Source organism: Drosophila ficusphila, unplaced genomic scaffold (assembly GCF_018152265.1).
Source record: "Drosophila ficusphila isolate 14025-0441.05 unplaced genomic scaffold, ASM1815226v1 contig_198, whole genome shotgun sequence".
In the NCBI taxonomy this organism is placed as follows: domain Eukaryota; kingdom Metazoa; phylum Arthropoda; class Insecta; order Diptera; family Drosophilidae; genus Drosophila; species Drosophila ficusphila.
The window spans coordinates 12,559,234-12,578,471 of record NW_025064092.1 but is presented as its reverse complement, the minus strand read 5'-3'; the positions used below and the strand labels follow the sequence as shown (position 1 = coordinate 12,578,471).

The 19,238-nt window shown below is 41.3% G+C and overlaps 2 protein-coding genes across 2 annotated transcripts; one reads left to right on the top strand and one right to left on the bottom strand.

Moving 5' to 3' along the window:
* Positions 1-2,040: 2,040 nt before the first annotated feature.
* Positions 2,041-18,024, bottom strand: LOC108097038. The gene is made up of 11 exons (XM_017199067.1): positions 17,983-18,024; positions 17,490-17,928; positions 17,323-17,434; positions 17,054-17,177; positions 16,776-16,993; positions 16,176-16,719; positions 15,750-16,113; positions 15,285-15,694; positions 14,849-15,225; positions 14,499-14,791; positions 2,041-2,239 (listed from the first exon to the last, which is right to left on the bottom strand). Exons 1-10 carry the CDS (start codon positions 18,022-18,024, stop codon positions 14,563-14,565), a joined length of 2,859 nt encoding a protein of 952 aa, XP_017054556.1. The 3' UTR covers positions 2,041-2,239; positions 14,499-14,562.
* On the top strand, positions 6,701-11,067 carry LOC108097046. Its single transcript, XM_017199079.2, has 2 exons — positions 6,701-6,794; positions 9,642-11,067. Exon 2 carries the CDS (start codon positions 9,657-9,659, stop codon positions 10,848-10,850), a length of 1,194 nt encoding a protein of 397 aa, XP_017054568.1. The 5' UTR covers positions 6,701-6,794; positions 9,642-9,656; the 3' UTR covers positions 10,851-11,067.
* Positions 18,025-19,238: the final 1,214 nt, after the last annotated feature.

Genomic DNA, 19,238 nt, shown 5'->3' with positions numbered 1-19,238 from the left:
CAGGACCAACAACAAAAGGAGCTGGGCGCTAAGACTTGGGCGTAGAAATTTGTATAAACGCAACTTAAGTGAGCATTAAACCCGCTCCACTGGAGGACCAGAAACAGAATTGAGAGAACCTGAACCCTGGGAACAGCTCTGAAGTTTCAGGGCGTCTAAGTTGGTTAATAAACATTACCAACGCCACAAAACCCATTTACGTAAACTATTAAAATTGCGCAGGGTATAAGTTGCCTACCACCACCACCCTTTCTTCGCCTTGTTTCACGATTATGTTTATTTATATGGCACACACGAGGCGGAAAGTGGGTTGAAGGGCGAGAACGTCAGGAGTTTATGGACTGTAGAAGGATGATTATTATGTTGATTCCGCCGGCGGTTATGGCAGTGGTTTTAAACACTTGCCAGCAGCCCAACTGATTGAAAATTTGTAGCTCCTGACTTTGCCACACCGTATACATAGATTACGAAGCAAAAAAGGACGGAAATGCAAATGCAGAAAACTAATTAAAATTCTCTACTCCCAATGCTATCCCGTGGGATATGCGTTGCATTTATAATTTATAAATCCGGGAAACAACGTGGCTTTAAATTTAAATTTGCAACAGTTAGACTAACCCCAATGATGATGGTTGAGCGGATCGTCATTTAAAAGGTCAAAAAACTGAAAAAAATACGCCTCGATTGTCCAACTTTTATTTTGTTTTCAGTTTTATTCGTCTTTAACTTTCTTTAAAATAATCTACATTACTTCGGAGTAGGTTAACGCGCAGCAGCCCTCTTATGTATGAAAACAAGAACACTTTTCGCATACAAATTTGGATTTTTCTGAACTGCAACACCAGGCCAACATAACCGCTTAGTAGGTGCAAATCGATCAGCTGATCAGCTTAAACTTGGACTATTAGTGTTGAGCGCGTGACAAGTTATTCTTGTCACGCCAACAACAACCACATGGAAATTTATTATTTACTTGTGCGCGGCGTGCCACTTTCGTGACACGCACAAAGAATCAGCGTGGTTTCGCATCTCTGGTCTGATGTTTTCTTTTGAAACAACGGTTTTTGCCAGCGTGATGGCTTTCTGATTGGTCGGGACAGGGATGGGAAGCGTGACAAGGACAGCTATCTTGTGAAAAGAACAGTTATTTGAGTTAAATCAAATTAACCAGCTGCAGCCTGCTATTGATTATGTTGGCCTGGTGTCAGAAATCGATTTGGGAAGCAAAATCGGCGGTTTTTGGGAAACCAATCACCAGGCAAACAAAACTTCGAAGTAGGTGAATGTGCAGCAGCGCTAATTTGTACAAAACAACAACACTTTTCGCATACAAATTTGGTTGTTTCTAAACTGCAACACCAGGCCAACATAACCGCTTAGAAGGTGCAAATCGATCAGCTGATCAGCTTAAATTTGGCTTGTGGCGTGACAAGGACAGCTATCTTATGAAAAGAACAGTTATTTAAATAAGATCAGATTTACCACCTGCAACCTGCTATGAGTTATGTTGGCCTGGTGTCTCAAATCGATTTGGGAGGCAAAATCGGCTGTGTTTGCGAGACCAAACACCAGGAAAACAGAAATGCGAAGTAGGTGAATGCGCGCAGCGCTAATTTTCATACAAACAAACAACAACAATTTCCGCTAGAAAATTGTGTCGAACTGAATTGAAACACCAGGCAAACATAACCGATTAGAAAGTGGAAAATGATCAGCTGATCGACGCTTGATGCTACTTTTAAGTAACGGTTCTTTCTAGCGAGATGGCTTCTGATTGGTGGATCACGTTGATTTGGATTTACCACCTGCAACCTGCTACGAGTTATGTTGGCCTGGTGTCTCAAATCGATTTGAAGAGCAAAATCGGCTGTTTTTGGGCCACCAAACACCAGGCAAACAGGAATTGTTAGTAGGTGGCATACTCCGACGAACCAGCAACTCTTAAAAGTAGGCAACAATTTCGGATGAGAAATGTCAAAACATTTTTCGCGGCAACCTGTAATATTACTTAATTGCAAAAATCAGTTTGCCTTAAAAAAGGCTGCTTACCGTAATATGGTTTTATGAAATACAGGTTTGATCGCAAATTCAATATTTTCTTTTGTTTTTTTCTTTATTAAGCAATAATTTTATACATATATGCTTATTCTATGTTTATTATAATTATTACACAACTTCGCATATATTTCTGGGGATAATTAAAAACGTGTTTTGTCATCATTCATATTGTGTCCAATAACTGAAAAATAAGAAACATTTTTAACATTAATAAAGTATTTTTTTTATATGCGTAGAGGACTTTGGATATTTATTTATTAGGATACGTTTTCTTCATCAAAAAATAACGAGTATGGTTTTCTTAAACTTTTTATTTATTCTTAATAGCAGCTGTAACGCTGAATACCCCCGAATCCACGCACAAATCCCAATTTAAATTGCAATGCAGATGGCGTTTGATTTTTGGCCAGCCTAATTATGTGCTACTCCCCCACTTTCCACTTTCCACTGGCCACTGACCCCTTTCCCCTTTTACCATCTCGTTGCAGCTGTGCGTGTGTGCGTGCAAGATTGGCAAACCAAACAGGAAATGCTAATTACATGTAAGTGTACACAGCATATGAGTGTTTGCGTGAGCTGTTGTGTGTGGCCACTCCGACTCCAATTGCAGGCTCCCTCCACCCAACTAAGCCCCCTTTGCGCCCACGGGAGGCAAAATCGCCCGATTGCCGGCTCATGCAATATTATTGCTCGCAATCTAATTAACCGCACAGCGAAACCAGCCCACCCCCACATTCACCTGGCCAATATTTGCGCCAACTGGTCATATCAAAATGGACACACACACACACGTATAAGCGCATGTCCGAAACACACACACAATGGAAATTATACGCTTAATTGAGAAAGGAATTCCGCGCTAATTCAATTCGCCTTCACCGCCCTGCGTTTCTGACCTGGCTTACACTACTGGCGCCGACTTTTGGCAGCTCTATTGGCAAGTTAAGCAACCGCAAAATGAAGCTTTAGGTCGCCATTAAGAGGCTACTTAAAAGTTTTTTCACTGAATTCTATTGAGCCGCAATACAAGCCTCTATGGTTAAGCGAGAACCACACAAAATTTAAACCTTTCAAAATTAACATTCCAAAGCTAAAACAATCAAAAAGTAGAAAAAAAAAAAATTAAGGTTCAATCCAATCCAATTAAATCCACTTTACGGCACTACTTAAAGTAATCGCTACCACATTCTTTATGTTTTCAGCTTAAACTGTCGCCCAGTGCAGTGCCAATGACACAGTTCCTGTTTCTGCTCCCTCCACTTCTTTTGGACATCTACCAGTCACCATGCAAACTTGCCTCCTTTCCAGCAGATCCTGGGCTCCTTTTCCCGCCGACCCTGTCTATTAGTCAATTATAGACAAATGGCCTGGGAGTTGCGAGCGCGGCACAATGTAAACAAGCCATCAATAGCAGCAAACGTACAGCAGGAAGGAAGGATGAGGTGGGGAGAGGGCGGAACTGGGTCGTAAGGAAGGCGGGGTAGGGGGGGGAATGAAGGAGCCCAGCATGCGGCCTGGTTGAGATAAAAGAATTATGTATAGGCAACAGCAGGGGCAAAAAAGGGGGTCGAGGTCCAACACAAAAGGCGAGAAAGGACCCACGGGCCAGTCCGGATTCAGTAGAGTGGGTTGGTGATCTGCGAAAGGAAACCACAAACCACACAGAGAAATTGAAAAAAATGCAGGGAACACACTAGAAAGCCAAAGGAAAAAGGTATTGTTGCAGGGAAAACGGAAACGGGATGGCGAGCAAAAAACTAGACTGAGAAAAAGAAGAAAGTTATTGTCATTGGGTCTTCCACCAAACTGAAAAAGTTCCTGCCGACAAAATTTGAATAGGAATTCAAATATTTCTATTTAACCAATCTTAAATCCGTTATTAAATGGTATTCCTATGCTCTACATAACTAAAACTAACAATTCATAGTTATTTTTTTCTAATAGCTTTGTTTAAAATAAATATAATGATCAGAATGCCTCTGGATAATCACTCATTCTTTTTCCACTGTGACAAACCCCTGGGAAAAATCACCTGCAGACAGCCAAAAGCGAATCCCCGCGGGGACTCGCATCCCCATCCCCATCCCCACCCCCTTTTCACTACTATGCTGCAAACACAAAACGGAATTCAGGAAAAACGCAGTAAAACAAAAGAGAAAGCGTCGAGCCAAAAGACAGGCTCCCACTGGACGACTAAGCGGTTAGCAGGAGCGAAAACTGGGGGCGGGCTGCCTGTTTCAAGACGCTCAAGAGGGCGGGTTCCGGGGGCGGTTAAAACTTTCAAGGAACGGCGTCGGGCAGATAAACAAAAGTTCTCCATGTCCGTGCCACAAATGCAAAAAGCAAAGAAAAGCTCTACTATTACGACTACGGAACATTCCCTTTAAACTACATAGTATTGATATGACCAATTAGAGAAAAAAAAACGTAATTCATACTGGAATTTTATTACCTGATTTTGCGAGTTTCCATGTAAAATATTTTTGATAAGCTTCGCAGTTTAATACTTTAACAAGAAAGAAAGCACGCTTCGGCGAGCCGACTGAAAACGTGTTTGTTTTTTATCCCTATTTTTCCTTAAAAACCACTAAAAATATAGTGTTTTTCACTAAAATTGTGAACTAATATTTTCCAAGGATAAGTTAAAGAAATAAGGACGCGGGATGGGGATGGGTTTAGTCGCCTTCGCATCTTTCATCTTCCACTGTTCCGACTGTCAGTGGCGGCAAAAGGTTTTAAATTTAAGCAGACCCCTCAGTGCGATCGCAGCCACACGATTTCCGCTAAATGCCAGCTGGGAAATGCAGAAATGGGCTCCTCCCCTCGCAAATGCCCACTTTAGTCATAATGCTGCCAGTTGCCAATCGCCGTGCAAACAAAGGCAACAAAATCTAGTTAATTGGGTAAAATGCTCGGCGGAAATTGAAAGCAAAGGCAAAGCTGCAAACGCGACCGGCGCGCCGGGGAGGGTTCGAAAGGGCAAGCGAAATGCAATAAATATCTAAATTTCGCCTTTTGCCGGACCATTATTTATCGATTTATGCAAATTCGCAGCGAACAATTTATCAATAAACAACAATAAATTAAAATCAACAATCACTGGACTAAACATTCCCATCGCCATCTTTTTCACACGGCGCACTCTCTCTTTCTGTCCTGGTTTTTTGGTTTTTTGGCCCTCCGCCCCCCCGACAGTCGAAATTGAAAACGAAATTTATAAATGCAAATTGTCACGCCACTGAAAGCCAGCAACAACATCGAAAAGTGCATAGTGTTTTCCACAAACATATAGTCGGGTAAGTACCTGTGATATACGAGTACATATATCCGAACCTGTACGGCCGAACCCGTCGACTACACAAACAAATTTTACGCGAGCAAAAATGTTTGTTGTTCGCAACCAAAAATGAAAACTGCGAGCAATGAAAAAGTGCAGGAAGATGGACCAACAATGCCGAGAATGCCAGGTCAGGTTATTTTCAGTTGTAAAAAACCCCACCCAGTGGAAAATTCGATTGGCATTTGATAAAAATGCCTGCTCTAAGGGGCCGAATAATTACTATGCCTAAAGGTGTGTACACACCGTTTCGGAATCGCCGGCAGGCGCTAATCCTGCGGGCATGTACACACTGGCCAGAACATAAAGCGAATGGGAGCCGTGCAAAAAGTGCTTTCGCATATTTTAATTTGGATTTTAATTGCACTCATGGTAAATGGATTAACAATGCAATTAGCATTGCTTTAAAGAAAAAAAAGAAAAAATAATAAAAAAAAGAGAGAAAAAAGAAAATAATAAATGTATGCAAAGCACTATAACATTTAAAAATGTTATGAATATTATGATTTGTGTTAAATTATCTTAATAATATATTCACTTTGAAATTATGTTTCTTCCATTTTAAATAACCTTTTATTTGATTATCGAATCCTTTTCCCAGTGGGCAGCAATCAAGCAAACGGGTCCTCCTGCTTTTGGTCACACCCCCTCGCGCCTTCTTTCCAGCCCCTACACCCCGCTTCGCTCCGCTCATCCCCTAGTGCGCGGCACAACCTTTGACCGGAGCTATTTTTGCATACTTTTGTGCGACGCGCCAACAATTTGCATTTTCCATTTCGGCGTCAAATGAAAAGTGCCCGACTGACCGGCAGTTCCGGCCCCTATCCCCATTCCCACTCCCACTTCCACTCCCATTCCCATCTACAAGCCTGCTTCTTTGTGAGGCTGTGGAGTGGGAAGTGCTTAACCAAAGCCTGCAGCTGCACTGATGATTTATCGCATTTTTGACGTTATTGACATTTTATTTGTTTGCGATGAAGTCATTTAGTGCAGGCAGCACGCGTGAAAACTCGGGCAGTTGAAAACTCTGAGAGGGTAGAGCTCCTTCAGGACCATGATTTATGTCGATATCGACGAAGTTGGTCGAAAGAAGGAAGTAGTTTTTCCTCTACGACTTATTTATGTTAGTCAAAAAACTAAACTTTTCCCAACAAAAACGGTTCTCCTCGTTTGAACTTATTTAACCCATTGTGAAATCTATTCTTATGCTATGTGAAATGCCAAAAATGCAGTTGGCTTTTGCTTTTGACAGATTGTGCCTGATGTGTGTACCTGACTTGTTAGACTTTTCATTACACTTCTGTCGTTCGAAGTAGACACGTCTAAAAAACCTAATTTTTTATACTGAACGAACTTTTATTCCGGAGATCTAGGACAATTGGGAAACACAAACGGTCAGGTAAGTGATAACAAATTCAGAATCCTCTTGAGAATATATGGATATTCTAGATATCTAGAAATTCAAAAAAATGTCTTCAAAGGCCATCGATTAGGGACTCTTTTAACTCCTCTACTGCTCTTTAGGTCGTTTCATGGCTTTGCCTATGTCCAGCACACCTGTTTTGGAGCAGCAATTAACGTCTTAATTACGGCGTTGACCATGTGAAGATGGGCGCTCCCAAGGCGGGGTCTTCTTTTAGCAAATATTTAAATACTTTCCTGTCGGCACTCTACCGAGGCCCTTCCTCTGGGGCTTAACCAACGATAATTTAAGGGGTTATATACCTTTTTTTTTTTTCAAAAAAACGAAAAATTTTTTTAAGCTGAATCCTAAAGTATATCCCCTAGAGAACATTTTCCCAAATTTTTGAAGAGATCCGAATAATAGTTCGATAGGAAAACAGCGTTTTGAGGCGCGGTACGTCACTCTTTGTACCGCAACGTAAAACTTTGAATGCGATTATCTCAAAGTCGTTTTTTTCCAAAAGTGCCTTTGCTGTGACCGCGATTGCACAAGAACTATTTGATCGATCTTCTTCAATTTTTTTTTTAAATATTCGTAATGATTGTGCCGAGTTCGTCATTGAATCAGTTTTTATGCGGCAATTTCGATTTTGCAGATAAGAAATTTTTAATAAAATTTTTAGAGCTCGAAAAATCAATTTTTTGAAAAAATTGTTACTGTATGCAGAAAAAACCAAATATTCTTGAAGTAATTCAATGACGAACTAGAAATAATACTAAACTAATAAAAATTTTTTGGTTTATTGATTTTAGTTGACCCGCTGGACTTCCATCGTGGTCACCGCAAGCCGCTATAACAAAAAAAGGGTTATGAGAGAATTGCCAAAACTTCGAAAGTTATTTATATTTTTTTAAGAACAAACGTTTGTTGTGTCTATAAAAACATGTACTATCAATAAATAATAACCTCAGTATCATAAAATAATTGCTACACACCTGAAAAAAAATCCAAAGTTCCCTCATTTTTTTCGCTCAAAAAGGTATATAACCCCTTAACTGAAAGCCAGCTCCAGGTCGGGAGACAAAGAGCTGCAAGGATTTGCAACCGGAGACTGGGGTCTCTTCTGGAACTGTCAAATGGCAGACAGGAGCGCCCCGAGTATCCGCCTCACTTTTTATACCCTTGCTGAGGGTATTATAATTTCAGTCAGGAAAGGTAAGGGCACATGGGATAAGTTAAATGACAATTAAATTGAATTCGGTGGCATGAATAGTTGAGCTTTTCTAGTTTCCAAAACTATACTTTGTTTGGCTGTAAGTTGTTTCTTGACCAAATAACAGACAACTGGCCATTGAAAAATGTTTTTTTTTTCTTATGCAATATCTGAGGAAGTACTCTTTCTTCTTCTTCATGCAAGGGTATATAAGGCTTCGACTCTCCGAAGCCAGCTTTCTTTCTTGTTTCTTTTTGTCGTTGCTTAGGTGTCGTGCCTCTGCACTTGAGATATGTCCGTGCGAACAGCATGCAGCGTTTATATGCCCCATTCTCGTATATATCACATCTGTATGTTTTTCGAGTTATTTGCACTTGGAGCTGTATGGCAAATGCCGCACACAAACACTCTGTGAAAGGAGAGGGCCTTTTCGGGGCACTTTCCCTGGCAAGAGCTCGGCACAAATGCATTTTTCTTAATAAGCTCGCCCCGCCCGTCGTTGTTTGAGCTTTCATTTAAATTATATCGGTGGCAGGGATCGTTTTTTACCTGGGAAGAATGCAGGGAGAGCTCCAAGTGACTCCTCAAACAGCGCTGTTGCGGAAAAATCGGGCGTAGAAAGCCTTAGTCGACCACAGCTACAGCGAAAAGCAATTAATGACAGACAAGTTTTCAGACTCCAGTTGAAATCAACAGCGAATGAGGAGCTCGGAGTCAGTTGGACGACTGGTGTGGGTGAATTTGGCCACAGTGTTAGGGGGTTGAGGGGGTCGGATTGGATTGGACCCAGTTTGATTGGCAATTGAGGCAAGTGACAAGTGGCAAAGCTACTGAAAAAGCAAATACTTCGGAAGCCTTTCAGTACTTTTTTTCTAACATTCTTCCTTCACTCATTTTCCTCCCATTCTGTTTTCTTTTTGGGGAGCTGGGAGAATGCCACAATTGACAACAATTTATGAGACCGCCGTTACCATCAAACTAATTAAAAAACTAAGCCTGCCAGCTAAGCCAAACTAAACTTTTTCCTCTTGTTCCTTTGCCCGTAAACCAGCCCCAAAGCTCACACACATTTCGGGTGCAAAGTGGGGCAGAAGGTGAAGGGATGGGGAAGGAAACTGTGGAATATGCAAACAAAACCCCAAAATGTTGCACTTAATTGCAACTATTGGAAACTTGGTCCTAATCCGATCTCTTCTGCAGCCAAATTGGTTTATTTTCTTGCCAAATTCTTGGGACACGTCCTCACTTGGGGGCAGAGCAAATAAAGTACGAGTTCTGAGCGAAGGAGGAACAAGTTTCTGGCAACACACACACACACACACACAGTTGCAATCAAGTTGGGAGTGTCGCAGCAATTCTGTCAACTTATGCATATCATGCAGCATTGTTTTGTCCGTCCGTTTCTGTTTTGGTCGCATGTGGCCGGAGTTCCCTTTTCGAAGAACAGAGCTAAGTGATTGAGCAATTATGACAATTGACATTTTATCTGATTATAATTCGATTGGTTGGGGAGCGCACGAGCTTGGTTAAGTCCTGGTGATAGCTGAATAGGTGTAATTTGTATAATCATATTGAATAGCGTACAATTCATAATTATTTCTGCTTTACAAATTTTCTTTTGATTGAAGCTAGCTAAATTTACCATGAATCGTTGTGGTGTAGAAGAATCCAAAACACTTTCACGACGATGTGCCCCCTCTAAAATCCCCGTTTCAATTAAAAATCGAAGTTTTAGAAGGTGTAAAGCATCTGCTGGAAACCTTGGACGCAGCAGCGCTCCGGTAGAAAGTCTCGGATCGAAAATCTTTGAGAAATCGGAACCGAAGGGAATTTGTCCTTCCCCACCACAAAGGGAATGCATACTTGACGATTCCAAAGGGAGTAACCCATCGAAATTGAATTGCTTTCCACCGGTTGTGTCCCATCAAACTAGTAAGAGTGAAAGTAATGTCGCATTGAGAGAGGAGCTAATTAATCCTACAAGCAAGGAGAATGTTGAAGAAACAGAACACCCCAAGTCAAACTTCGCAACACCCAAAAATAAACATAAAGACGTTGACTCCAGATCCTCCTGTTCCCAATCTCAGCCAATTAAGGATGAAGGATTTGAGAATCCAGGATCCAATACCAGTTCCACAACAAGGGGGCCACAACCAGATAGTGCGCGGTCAAAAGGAAGTGAAAAATCCGGGAAAAGCATTCTTGAATGTGAAATACATCAAATCTTCAGGTCCAAGGGGCTTCGCTCGAGTACGGAAACCTCTCAATCGGGTATTTCCAGGCCCTCCACAGAGCACACTTCTCCATCTGCAACTTGCGGTTCGTCTAAACTAGAAACTTCGTCTGGCAATCTACGATCGCAATCCAGAAAGAGCAGCTCATATAAAGAGGAATCTTCTCGATCGAAGGCTGAACAGTCTTCTGAAACCGAAAAATGGTTCTCTTACATCAAAAAACTGGAAAATTCAGTAACCGAAGCATCTCACCTAGTCAATGCGTCAATGGGAAGAGTACCCAAAAATACCCCAGATCAATTGAGCAGCAAAGAAAAAGTGTCAAAGAACCAGCGCGGAGCCAGAAAGGAGTCCTTGTTCCTAGGGCAACTCGACTCAGGAAGCGAGGACCATGTGCCTCCGAATGAGTGCCTTGAGGAGTCTGACGACTCACGATTTTATCGCCAGATGATCGGGGTATTCTCGGCTGGCGAGACCCTTCTGAGAACCTTTATAAAACAAAAGGCCATTGAGATGAGCCAGAGACGCCATGAAATGTTTCCTCTGGTGGCCAGAAAAGAAAAGAATGCCTGGCGACAGCCCAATGAAAGAGAGGGACAATAGTCTCCCTGTGATCCTTTCTCAGGCTGTCGGAATTAATAAAGTTTGTCGCGGAAAAATACACTGGACACCAAAAAAAAAAAATTCAAGTATGCAAGATTAAAAGTGGGAACGACAAGTACAATAGCCACATCTCCGATTTATTCGAATAAAACTTCGTAACTTCGTAATTTTGTATGGTATTAAATAAATGGAATATACATTTCTCACCATAACTATATCCTAATGCATGTTTTATATTTTATGATTTATGTTGTATACTGTATTTGGCTTAACTTCGAAAATAAAATGAAAAAAGATCAAAACGCTTGCCGTCCAGTTTGTCAAAATTCGCAATTAAAAATGTTTCTCAGAAGCAAGTTAGCCAAACTATTTCATCATCGTCAGATACTCCGCGTTCCCCGGAGAGCAGAGGAGCAGAAGGCCCGGAAATATTATTCTGTTTACAGTCGCGCTATTTTAAGCGAAAATCGCTGACGCAGCGTGTGTGACAGCAGCAGCCGCAGACCCCCCCGCCTTTCCCCTCTGAACGTCAAGTGTCTTTGCATAATTTTTAGACAACCGCACAAGGGTGACTTTAATGTCATCAGCGGTTTTGTCCGTTTTTTGTTCACACAACGAACCCCAGAGCCCCCGAACCCCCGAACCCCAAACCGCGCGCTTTCTTCCGACAGCTGTCAGCGGATTTAATGTGCAGTTTTAATCAAATTCCCATCAAGCTAGTTAGGAGACGAGAAGCCAGAGCCAAAAGTGGCGCCTGAACTTGTCCCTTTCCCTTAACTTCTCACATGAATATGTGGAAGCTCTTTACAATCGGATGAATTAATTTAAAAAATATATTTTTTGGGATAAATGCAAAGACAACATTAGCCATGTGTTAATCTTAATGGAACTCAGCCTTATTGAAGATAAAACGCTTAATGTCCTGATTAAAGCAGACATTTTTAATATTGAAATGAGCCTTACAAAATGTAGGCAAAAGTGCTGGGTATTTTTGCCCAGAGAAGAAAACATGCGTTCTTCTCTCGAAATTAATAGCAGTTAAACGTACATTTGGGGGCTTTTGGGGAACAGCGGTTGGAAAGGGTTTCGCGGCAGGTGAAAAAATTAGCAGAAGGGTAAAAAAAGGAGGGTGCCAAGTGCATTGGTAACGATGCCACTAACACTTCAAACTTTGTGGCGCGCTGAGACTTTGCGGTTTTTATGATTCTCCCCCAGCTGTCTCCACGCTTTTCGCCACCGCCCCCTTTCTTCCTCTTTCCTTAATGGGCGGAGAGGATATGGAGCAAAGTTTTCGTCGACATCTTAATTTCTCACTTGTAAATTGAGCTGCGCCAGCAACCGCAAATTAGACCCCAAATGATAGGTACTTGTGGATGCCAAATATTCCCCGGAGTTTCCCTCCGGTTCTTGTCCACATCACCACCATTCTCCTCCCCCTTGCCTACACACACACACATACACACGCACGCACTCGCACACGCATTCCCACACAGACATTTACATATACGGAAGACCAACCAAAGTACAAAAGACAAGGGGAGAAAGGTGAAAGTCAGGAGAAAGAAGGCCCTCGCAGAGTTGCCAACTTGAAAAGGGCTGCTTGAAATGGGGTAAAAGGGAGTGACAAAGGTTTTAAATTGAAATGTTTCTAGTGGTACCTTGCAACATTTGCCATAAAGTTGCCAACTTTATCGAAATAATGATTTTCGAAAATTAAAAAGCAGCCACCTTTTCAATTTAATTTTTTTCTTAAATATGGCCTTTAAAGCTCTTAGTTGTCTTGTCTTATAAAAATGCGTTCAATCTACGGGATGCTGCATTTACTGAAATTTCCCCATGGGCAGCCATGTCTGCGCTTACACCACGGCCTTTGCGCCTGACCCCCACCTGCTGCACCCCCAATCCCCCGATCACCACACACCCACAATCACCGCCCCGCTTTCTCCTGCTCCATCCCATTCCCCACTCCCCATTCCCCACTCCCATCACGCGCTTTTCACACCGCACCCACGTAGCCAAACATTTGCCAATGAGCGTTGAAGCGTGGGACACCAACCGCTGCAGACGCCTCAGGGGAAATCCCCACCTGCCCCAGGTTTCGCCGCAATTTCACCACCGCCTTCACACCCAAACAAAGGGTGTTGGGTTCGAAAACGCTCTCACAATTAGAGATAGTTGCAGCAATGGCTGTGCCAGCTTAACTAGGACCAAAATTATTCTATATGTATTGCATAACTAAGCCACCTCTTAAATTAGAAGTTTACTTTTGAACGCAGGAACTTTCTATGAAATATGCAAGGGGAAAGTTTCTAATTTAAGTTGTAATTTCTGGAGTAGCGATTTTCCATACAAACATAATTTCATTAAGAAAGCACTTAAAAAAATTCATTTCTGTTGATTTTTGGATGCCGAACCCACCGACCACCAAAAAGGAGAGCCAATAATTTGGCCAATGACGAGCAATAATTTGCCAGCCAACTTTTGAGGGCCCTTAACCCCTGGTCAACCCTTAACCCCCTGTTTTTGGCAGTTGCTTGCGTGGCACGTACAAAGTTTGTCTGCTCCTTGCGAATTGCCGAATGTGAGAAATGCTGGGAAAGTGGAAAGTGGGAAGTGGGAAATGGCAGCGGGAAAAGCCGCGAATGATTCATGGCCATTGCAATTTAGCTGCCAACTTGCGAAAAGTACCGGAAACGCATTCATTTTCCGCATTCTTCACATCAATAATGGACTGCAAGGAGCGAACGAGGGAGGCGTGGTTGCCACTCGGACTCGGAGATCCGCAGTCCTAATTAAGTTTGCAACATTTATGACTTGTTAGCCAAGGACTTTCGACAGGCTAACTAGCCGGAGTTTGTGGCAGTTTGATAGGAATCGGTTAAGTGTTAATCTGGCCTCAGGCAGAATTTAGTTGTGTGGAAAACAGAACCTGTTTTCAGTATAATTAGGATATATTTATATAATAATTATCAAAATAGATTTACTTCTTGAAAACGCTATTAAACAAGATGCTCAAACTGGGAAAAGTGACGGCGTTCTTTACGTTTACAGATTGGTCCTCGCTGATTAAATGGGTCTGGCTTTTGACTAAAAAAAACCCTTCTAGGACAAGAAGGATTTACCATAAAGGCAGGGGAAGGCGGGAGCAGCTCAACAGAGCCAAGTAAGACCTCCTCAATTTCATTTTACGCTTCGTCTACCACCAAAATGGCCTCCGAAGGAAGCCAAGGCGAATGCCAAGGATGAGCTCCTTGTTGTCCAGATTTTCTACAGTTTTTTCCAACCCGCTCGTCTGTGAAATGATGACAGTTGCGGTTTCATTTTTTCGCTGTCCATTCAACGCCGCTTAGGTTTTTCGGACTTAGGTGAGTTTGCAATACCCCAATTTTTTCGTTTAAAAACAAATCGCGAAACGCAAGGTTATCGAAAGCCTCCTAAAACCTGACTAATAGCTATAGAAGTAATTTTGTGAAGTCATTTTCTCTCATTCTTAAATTCTAATTTAAAAGAAAATAATCCCCAAATTATTTATAAAGCAATTCTTGTTAAAGAACTCAAAATTATAAGTTCAGATAAAAATTAAAACTAAAATAGTTTTCATAACTTTGTAAGTCTTGCAGTTTTTATGAATAAATAAAAATCACTTACCTAATGAGTGGAATTCATAAAAGTGCGAAAGTTCTCCAGTAATTGAAGGGTTATCATTGACGAGTTATGTAGACGAGTCCTTATTATCATGAAGAGTATTGTATTGCCAAAAATTGAGTGGCCCAGGAGGCAATTCAATAAGTTCACCCTCAAAATTCTCGTTATTTGTTGCCTCCAGCTGTTCATCTTCGGCCTGATATTTAAATACACTGATCTTTGTAGTAAAGTTTTCGAATTCCGAACTTTCTTGAGGTCCAATCGCCTCCTCTTTTATGGTGTGCAACATTTTGGCGCTTTATAAGAGCATAACATAAGATGAAGGCAAAAATATTTAAATTTTTTAAACTCACATGCTAAGGAAGTGCTTTTCCTGAAGTCGCAAATTCGACACCAAACCCAGGAAATGCTGCAGCGGAAGAAGCCGATTTCGTTTACGTGAACTGGTCGCTTCGAGTCGCCCAATACGCATGGTTTTGTTCAAGACATCAAGCGAATTTTGAAGAATTATAAACCGCAGCAGCCAGGAGTCCAAAGTGGATGCGTATTTATCGATGAGCGCCAGGTGGGCTTTTAAAGCAGCTAAGGCTCGCTTCTTGACCTTGTGATCTTTGCAAATGTTCAACTCAATGATTGGCAAGCATTGCACGTAACTTTCGACTCGGCACTTCAAGAGGTCAGCGATAAGCTCCTCAATTTCGGGGTCAAGGTACTTTAACTTATTTGCCGACTAGAAAAAGTTAAAAAATATTAGCATCGCATAAACTGTGATATATATTATTAGCTCACCATTTTGTATTGTATTAACACCTTCCATATACGATTATTAGGCAATTCAATATGTTTTGTCCGAATGAGTTGCCGAAAGATGACATGCATCTCTGGCAAATAACTATTCGCAAGCAGATCGTTTTTAGGTTGCAATGGTAGTGGAGAGGTTAATTGGTCCAAAAGCTTGTCATAAGTAGAGCTATCAAGTTCCAAAAATGGCAAAGGGCTGATATACAATATGAGAATAGAACAGAAAAAGAACTTGGCTCGTTTCAAGTCAAGATTGACGTTAGAAAACTGAGAAACGCAAAAATCTTGCAACTGGTGAATTAGAACGGATATCTTGACGCCCATCTTGTCTTCCGAGTCCTTTAGATTTTCGTATAAAAGGATTAAAGTAGCAGCCAAGCTTTCAGAGCCATAGAGCGCTGAAATATACATACTCAAATTAAAATGAACTTTCTTCAAATCAGTAATACTTACTTATGCTGTCATTTTGAGTGGGCATTTCCAGCACATATTTAACTAGTGTCTCGTAAATGTCCACTACATAGCGACTGTGAAGCTTATTGGTCATCAAAAGCGCATGAAGGCGGGGAATACTTTTGGCATACGCGTCCAATAGCTCCTTCTTTTCCGGCCCACTAGAGTTGGATTTATCTAACTGGTCCTTCAATTCAGATTGTTGATCAAGTAAAGCTCTCGCTGCTGTTGTGTGTATTTGAATATTGCCCGTTTCATCCACAGAACGCGATATATCGTTGTAAAGTCCATAGAGCTCAGCCTCGCTGAGAGTGTCGTCATTTAAAAAGTGATCTAGGCAATAGGTCTCCAAGCTCAAAAGCAGCTGCAAAAAAAACATATTCAAGTTTGCATAAAATATATTACATGAACATTTCTAGAGCTTACATCGACATCATTCTGCGCTACAGAGGCAAAATCGATCATACCATAAATACTGTAGAGTACAGGTCGAGTTTGACTTATCGAGGACTGGAGAAAAAGTGGCCAGCAGCGCAGGAATTTGTTGACTTGCTCACATGCTTCTGGCCACAAGTTGTACCCTTCCATATGCAATTCAAAGACAATGCTCGCAGATTGGGCGGCAATAACGCTCAATTCTAAGCTCTCATTTTTAGCAGTGAGAAGACTAGCGTAGAACTCGAATTCTTGCAATGCGGGAAAATGTCGGATAAGGGTCTTCAGATAGCGCCTGAGTTCATTTCGGAACTGCGCATAGGTAACATTTTTTCGTGGATTATTGTTAATCTTTATATAGGTCTCCAGAATTTGCTGTGCTATATCCCGATCTTGGTGCTTGCGCTGGGACATCGTGATATAAACCTCGGCTGCCAGAGAAGCCACTGACGGAAAAGAATTCTGCATTCGAAGGACGACCTGCAACAGGGCCTGATGGAAACGAATGGTAAAGCATTCTGTGCTTACAATATGTCTGTAAAAAGATTTTAGGTAATACACAAATATTGTAAGATTAGGCTCGAGCTATACCTTTGAAGGGTCATCAAATATTTTAGGGCGGACAAAAGCAAAGGTCTGGAATTGCTCGACGTTAATTTTTTAAATAGCACTAGATATTTTCCAGAGATCAACTCGTCGGTCAATGGCCGTAGATATAAGTTTTGACTTTGATCTTTAATCTTGGCAAACATGTTAATCATGGCCTCCAAAAATTCGTATGCCTGAATATAGCTTCCATCATTGGTCTCCTAGAAGTTAAGGTATTTAACATATGTAGTTGTTTTGTTTGCACTAAAGAACAATCTTACCACAAGGATAAGGATACCGTAAACAAAGTCCGAAGCGCATTTTTCGGGGCCAAAAAAAAGGGTGTAGTTCTCCTTGAACATATTCAGCATGGGTGGAACCACCTCTGGGCGGGTATCCTTGTGTCTGAACAAACATTTTAACATTTAAACGAAAGTTTGATTTAAAAGTTTTTAAATATAAATTAATGCAAGTATCTGGTTTCAATGACTATATGTATATAATTTAAAAATAATGATTTATTTCTGTGTATATTTCGCAATTTACTTACAATATAGCATAGCGAACGTTGATGGAAAGTGATAAGCAAACCTTCTTAAGTGACGGAACGTTTTCGCCATATTTTGGCAATAATTTGGCCAGTCCACCAAGGATGCTAAAGCCTAATGTAAATAGTGGATTAAAAAGATTTTACAAAATATGTAGACCTAAACCTACACATTCTGGACAGCGGTTCGTAGAAGAACCGATCCGGAGAAGAACCGCAGCCCAACTGTTCCATTGCGTCTAGCACGGCCTTGACCACCATGATCCACTTTATGATCAGACTGAGATAACATGGCAATGGCTGAAACGTTGTCCCATATCCTTCCTTAGCCACTTCATCCCCGAATTCGGCCAATATCCTGGGCAGCCGTTCAAAAAACAAGTCAACTTCTTTCATTAAAGATGGAAATGGATCATAGATATAGTTGGCGTTATCATTGCGGTATGGAAGATCCTGAGTCCTGCCAAAGGCCTCTACGCTCACATTGAAATTTAGGCCAAGAATGCGGAAGCACTGGCCCACAAATTTATGTGACACCTTTACAATCCAATTCTCCGGGTCCGAAGTCACGGCTTGCTTGAAGGCACAAGCATATTCCCCGGCTACCGACTAAATTTTGGCTTTAACCATCGAAAATTACAAACTCTTAGCCTATATACTCACATCCGAATTGCCTAAAGTCAAAAGGGCCGTAAAAAAATCCATTTTAGGCAGACAAATTCAGTTCAACACAAATTTTAAACTTTGTCCTGGCGTCTGCTGTGTTGGAAAACGCCAAAAAATCAATATGGCGGTGTTAAGTAAAGTAAAGTGCTAAGTAATAAGCACGATCAGTTTGACCAATCAATATCGATTGTTTTTTGGCGCCGTCAAAGTATGTATTTGAAAGCTAATAATTGCTGCTTTGACAGCCTTATAACCTTTAATAATGTGTAAATCAATTGAGATTTCCAACAAACAGTTTATCGAGTACATTTGTATACATGTAAATTCTGTATTAGTAACATCATTAGTAAGATTAATATTACTAAATGCATATATGTACTTAAATACGCCAAAAATTTAAATTCGACAAATAGGCTATAGAATAGCCAGTGTGATACAGGCACTTTAGTGACCCCTCTGTTTTTTGACTATGATCCTAAAGTTACGCCAGGTCTGGCACCAGATCTGATCTAAAAGTGATTAATGGCTGAAATCAAAAAGTGCCAGATCGAAACTAAATTTTTACGCTGGTATGGTAGCTCTAAACAAGTATATTGGTATGGTAACTTTCACATGTGTTTATAAATTTGGCGGTTATTGTTGTGACTCAAAAAAACATCAAAATAAATAATAAATACAAATTTGGCTCTTTTTTATTCAAATTGGCTCATTTTTCAACTTTTTTGGGCTCATTAAAAATTTATTGAAGTGGCCCGTGGCTAGAAGTCTAGTAACGATTGTCTTATTTTAGATTTTATGACTTCGGCGTGGGAGGAGTCAAAGAAAAAGGCTGGCGAAAGGCGCAGGAGGCCAGAAAAAAGCGGAAAAAAACTTGGGAACAAGACAGCATTTGGTTGCGACTTTTGGGTGGTAAATCAATTTGCTTATCTCGTTGGCACGCTCAAAACTGAGTTGAACCTCTGCAGCTGTCGTCTTCGCTGGCTCCATTTGCAAGCGGAGTCTTCATTTCCCCCACTTTCTTTCCCTTTCTCCAGCCCCTCCAGTTCCTCCAGCCAACCGTCCCTTTGTCTTTGTTTCTGGTGATAAGAAGAGTGCTCGGTGTGACCCTTCAGAAACGCGGCTTTAGCTTTTGCTCCGGACTCGGACTCGGACTCGGATTGTGTTGCTCTCTATAATCCAGTTTCGGTCTCTGTAGCTATAGCTTCGTAGCTGCTGCTGCCTGATAAGCGGCTGCAATATGGAGCGAGTGCACT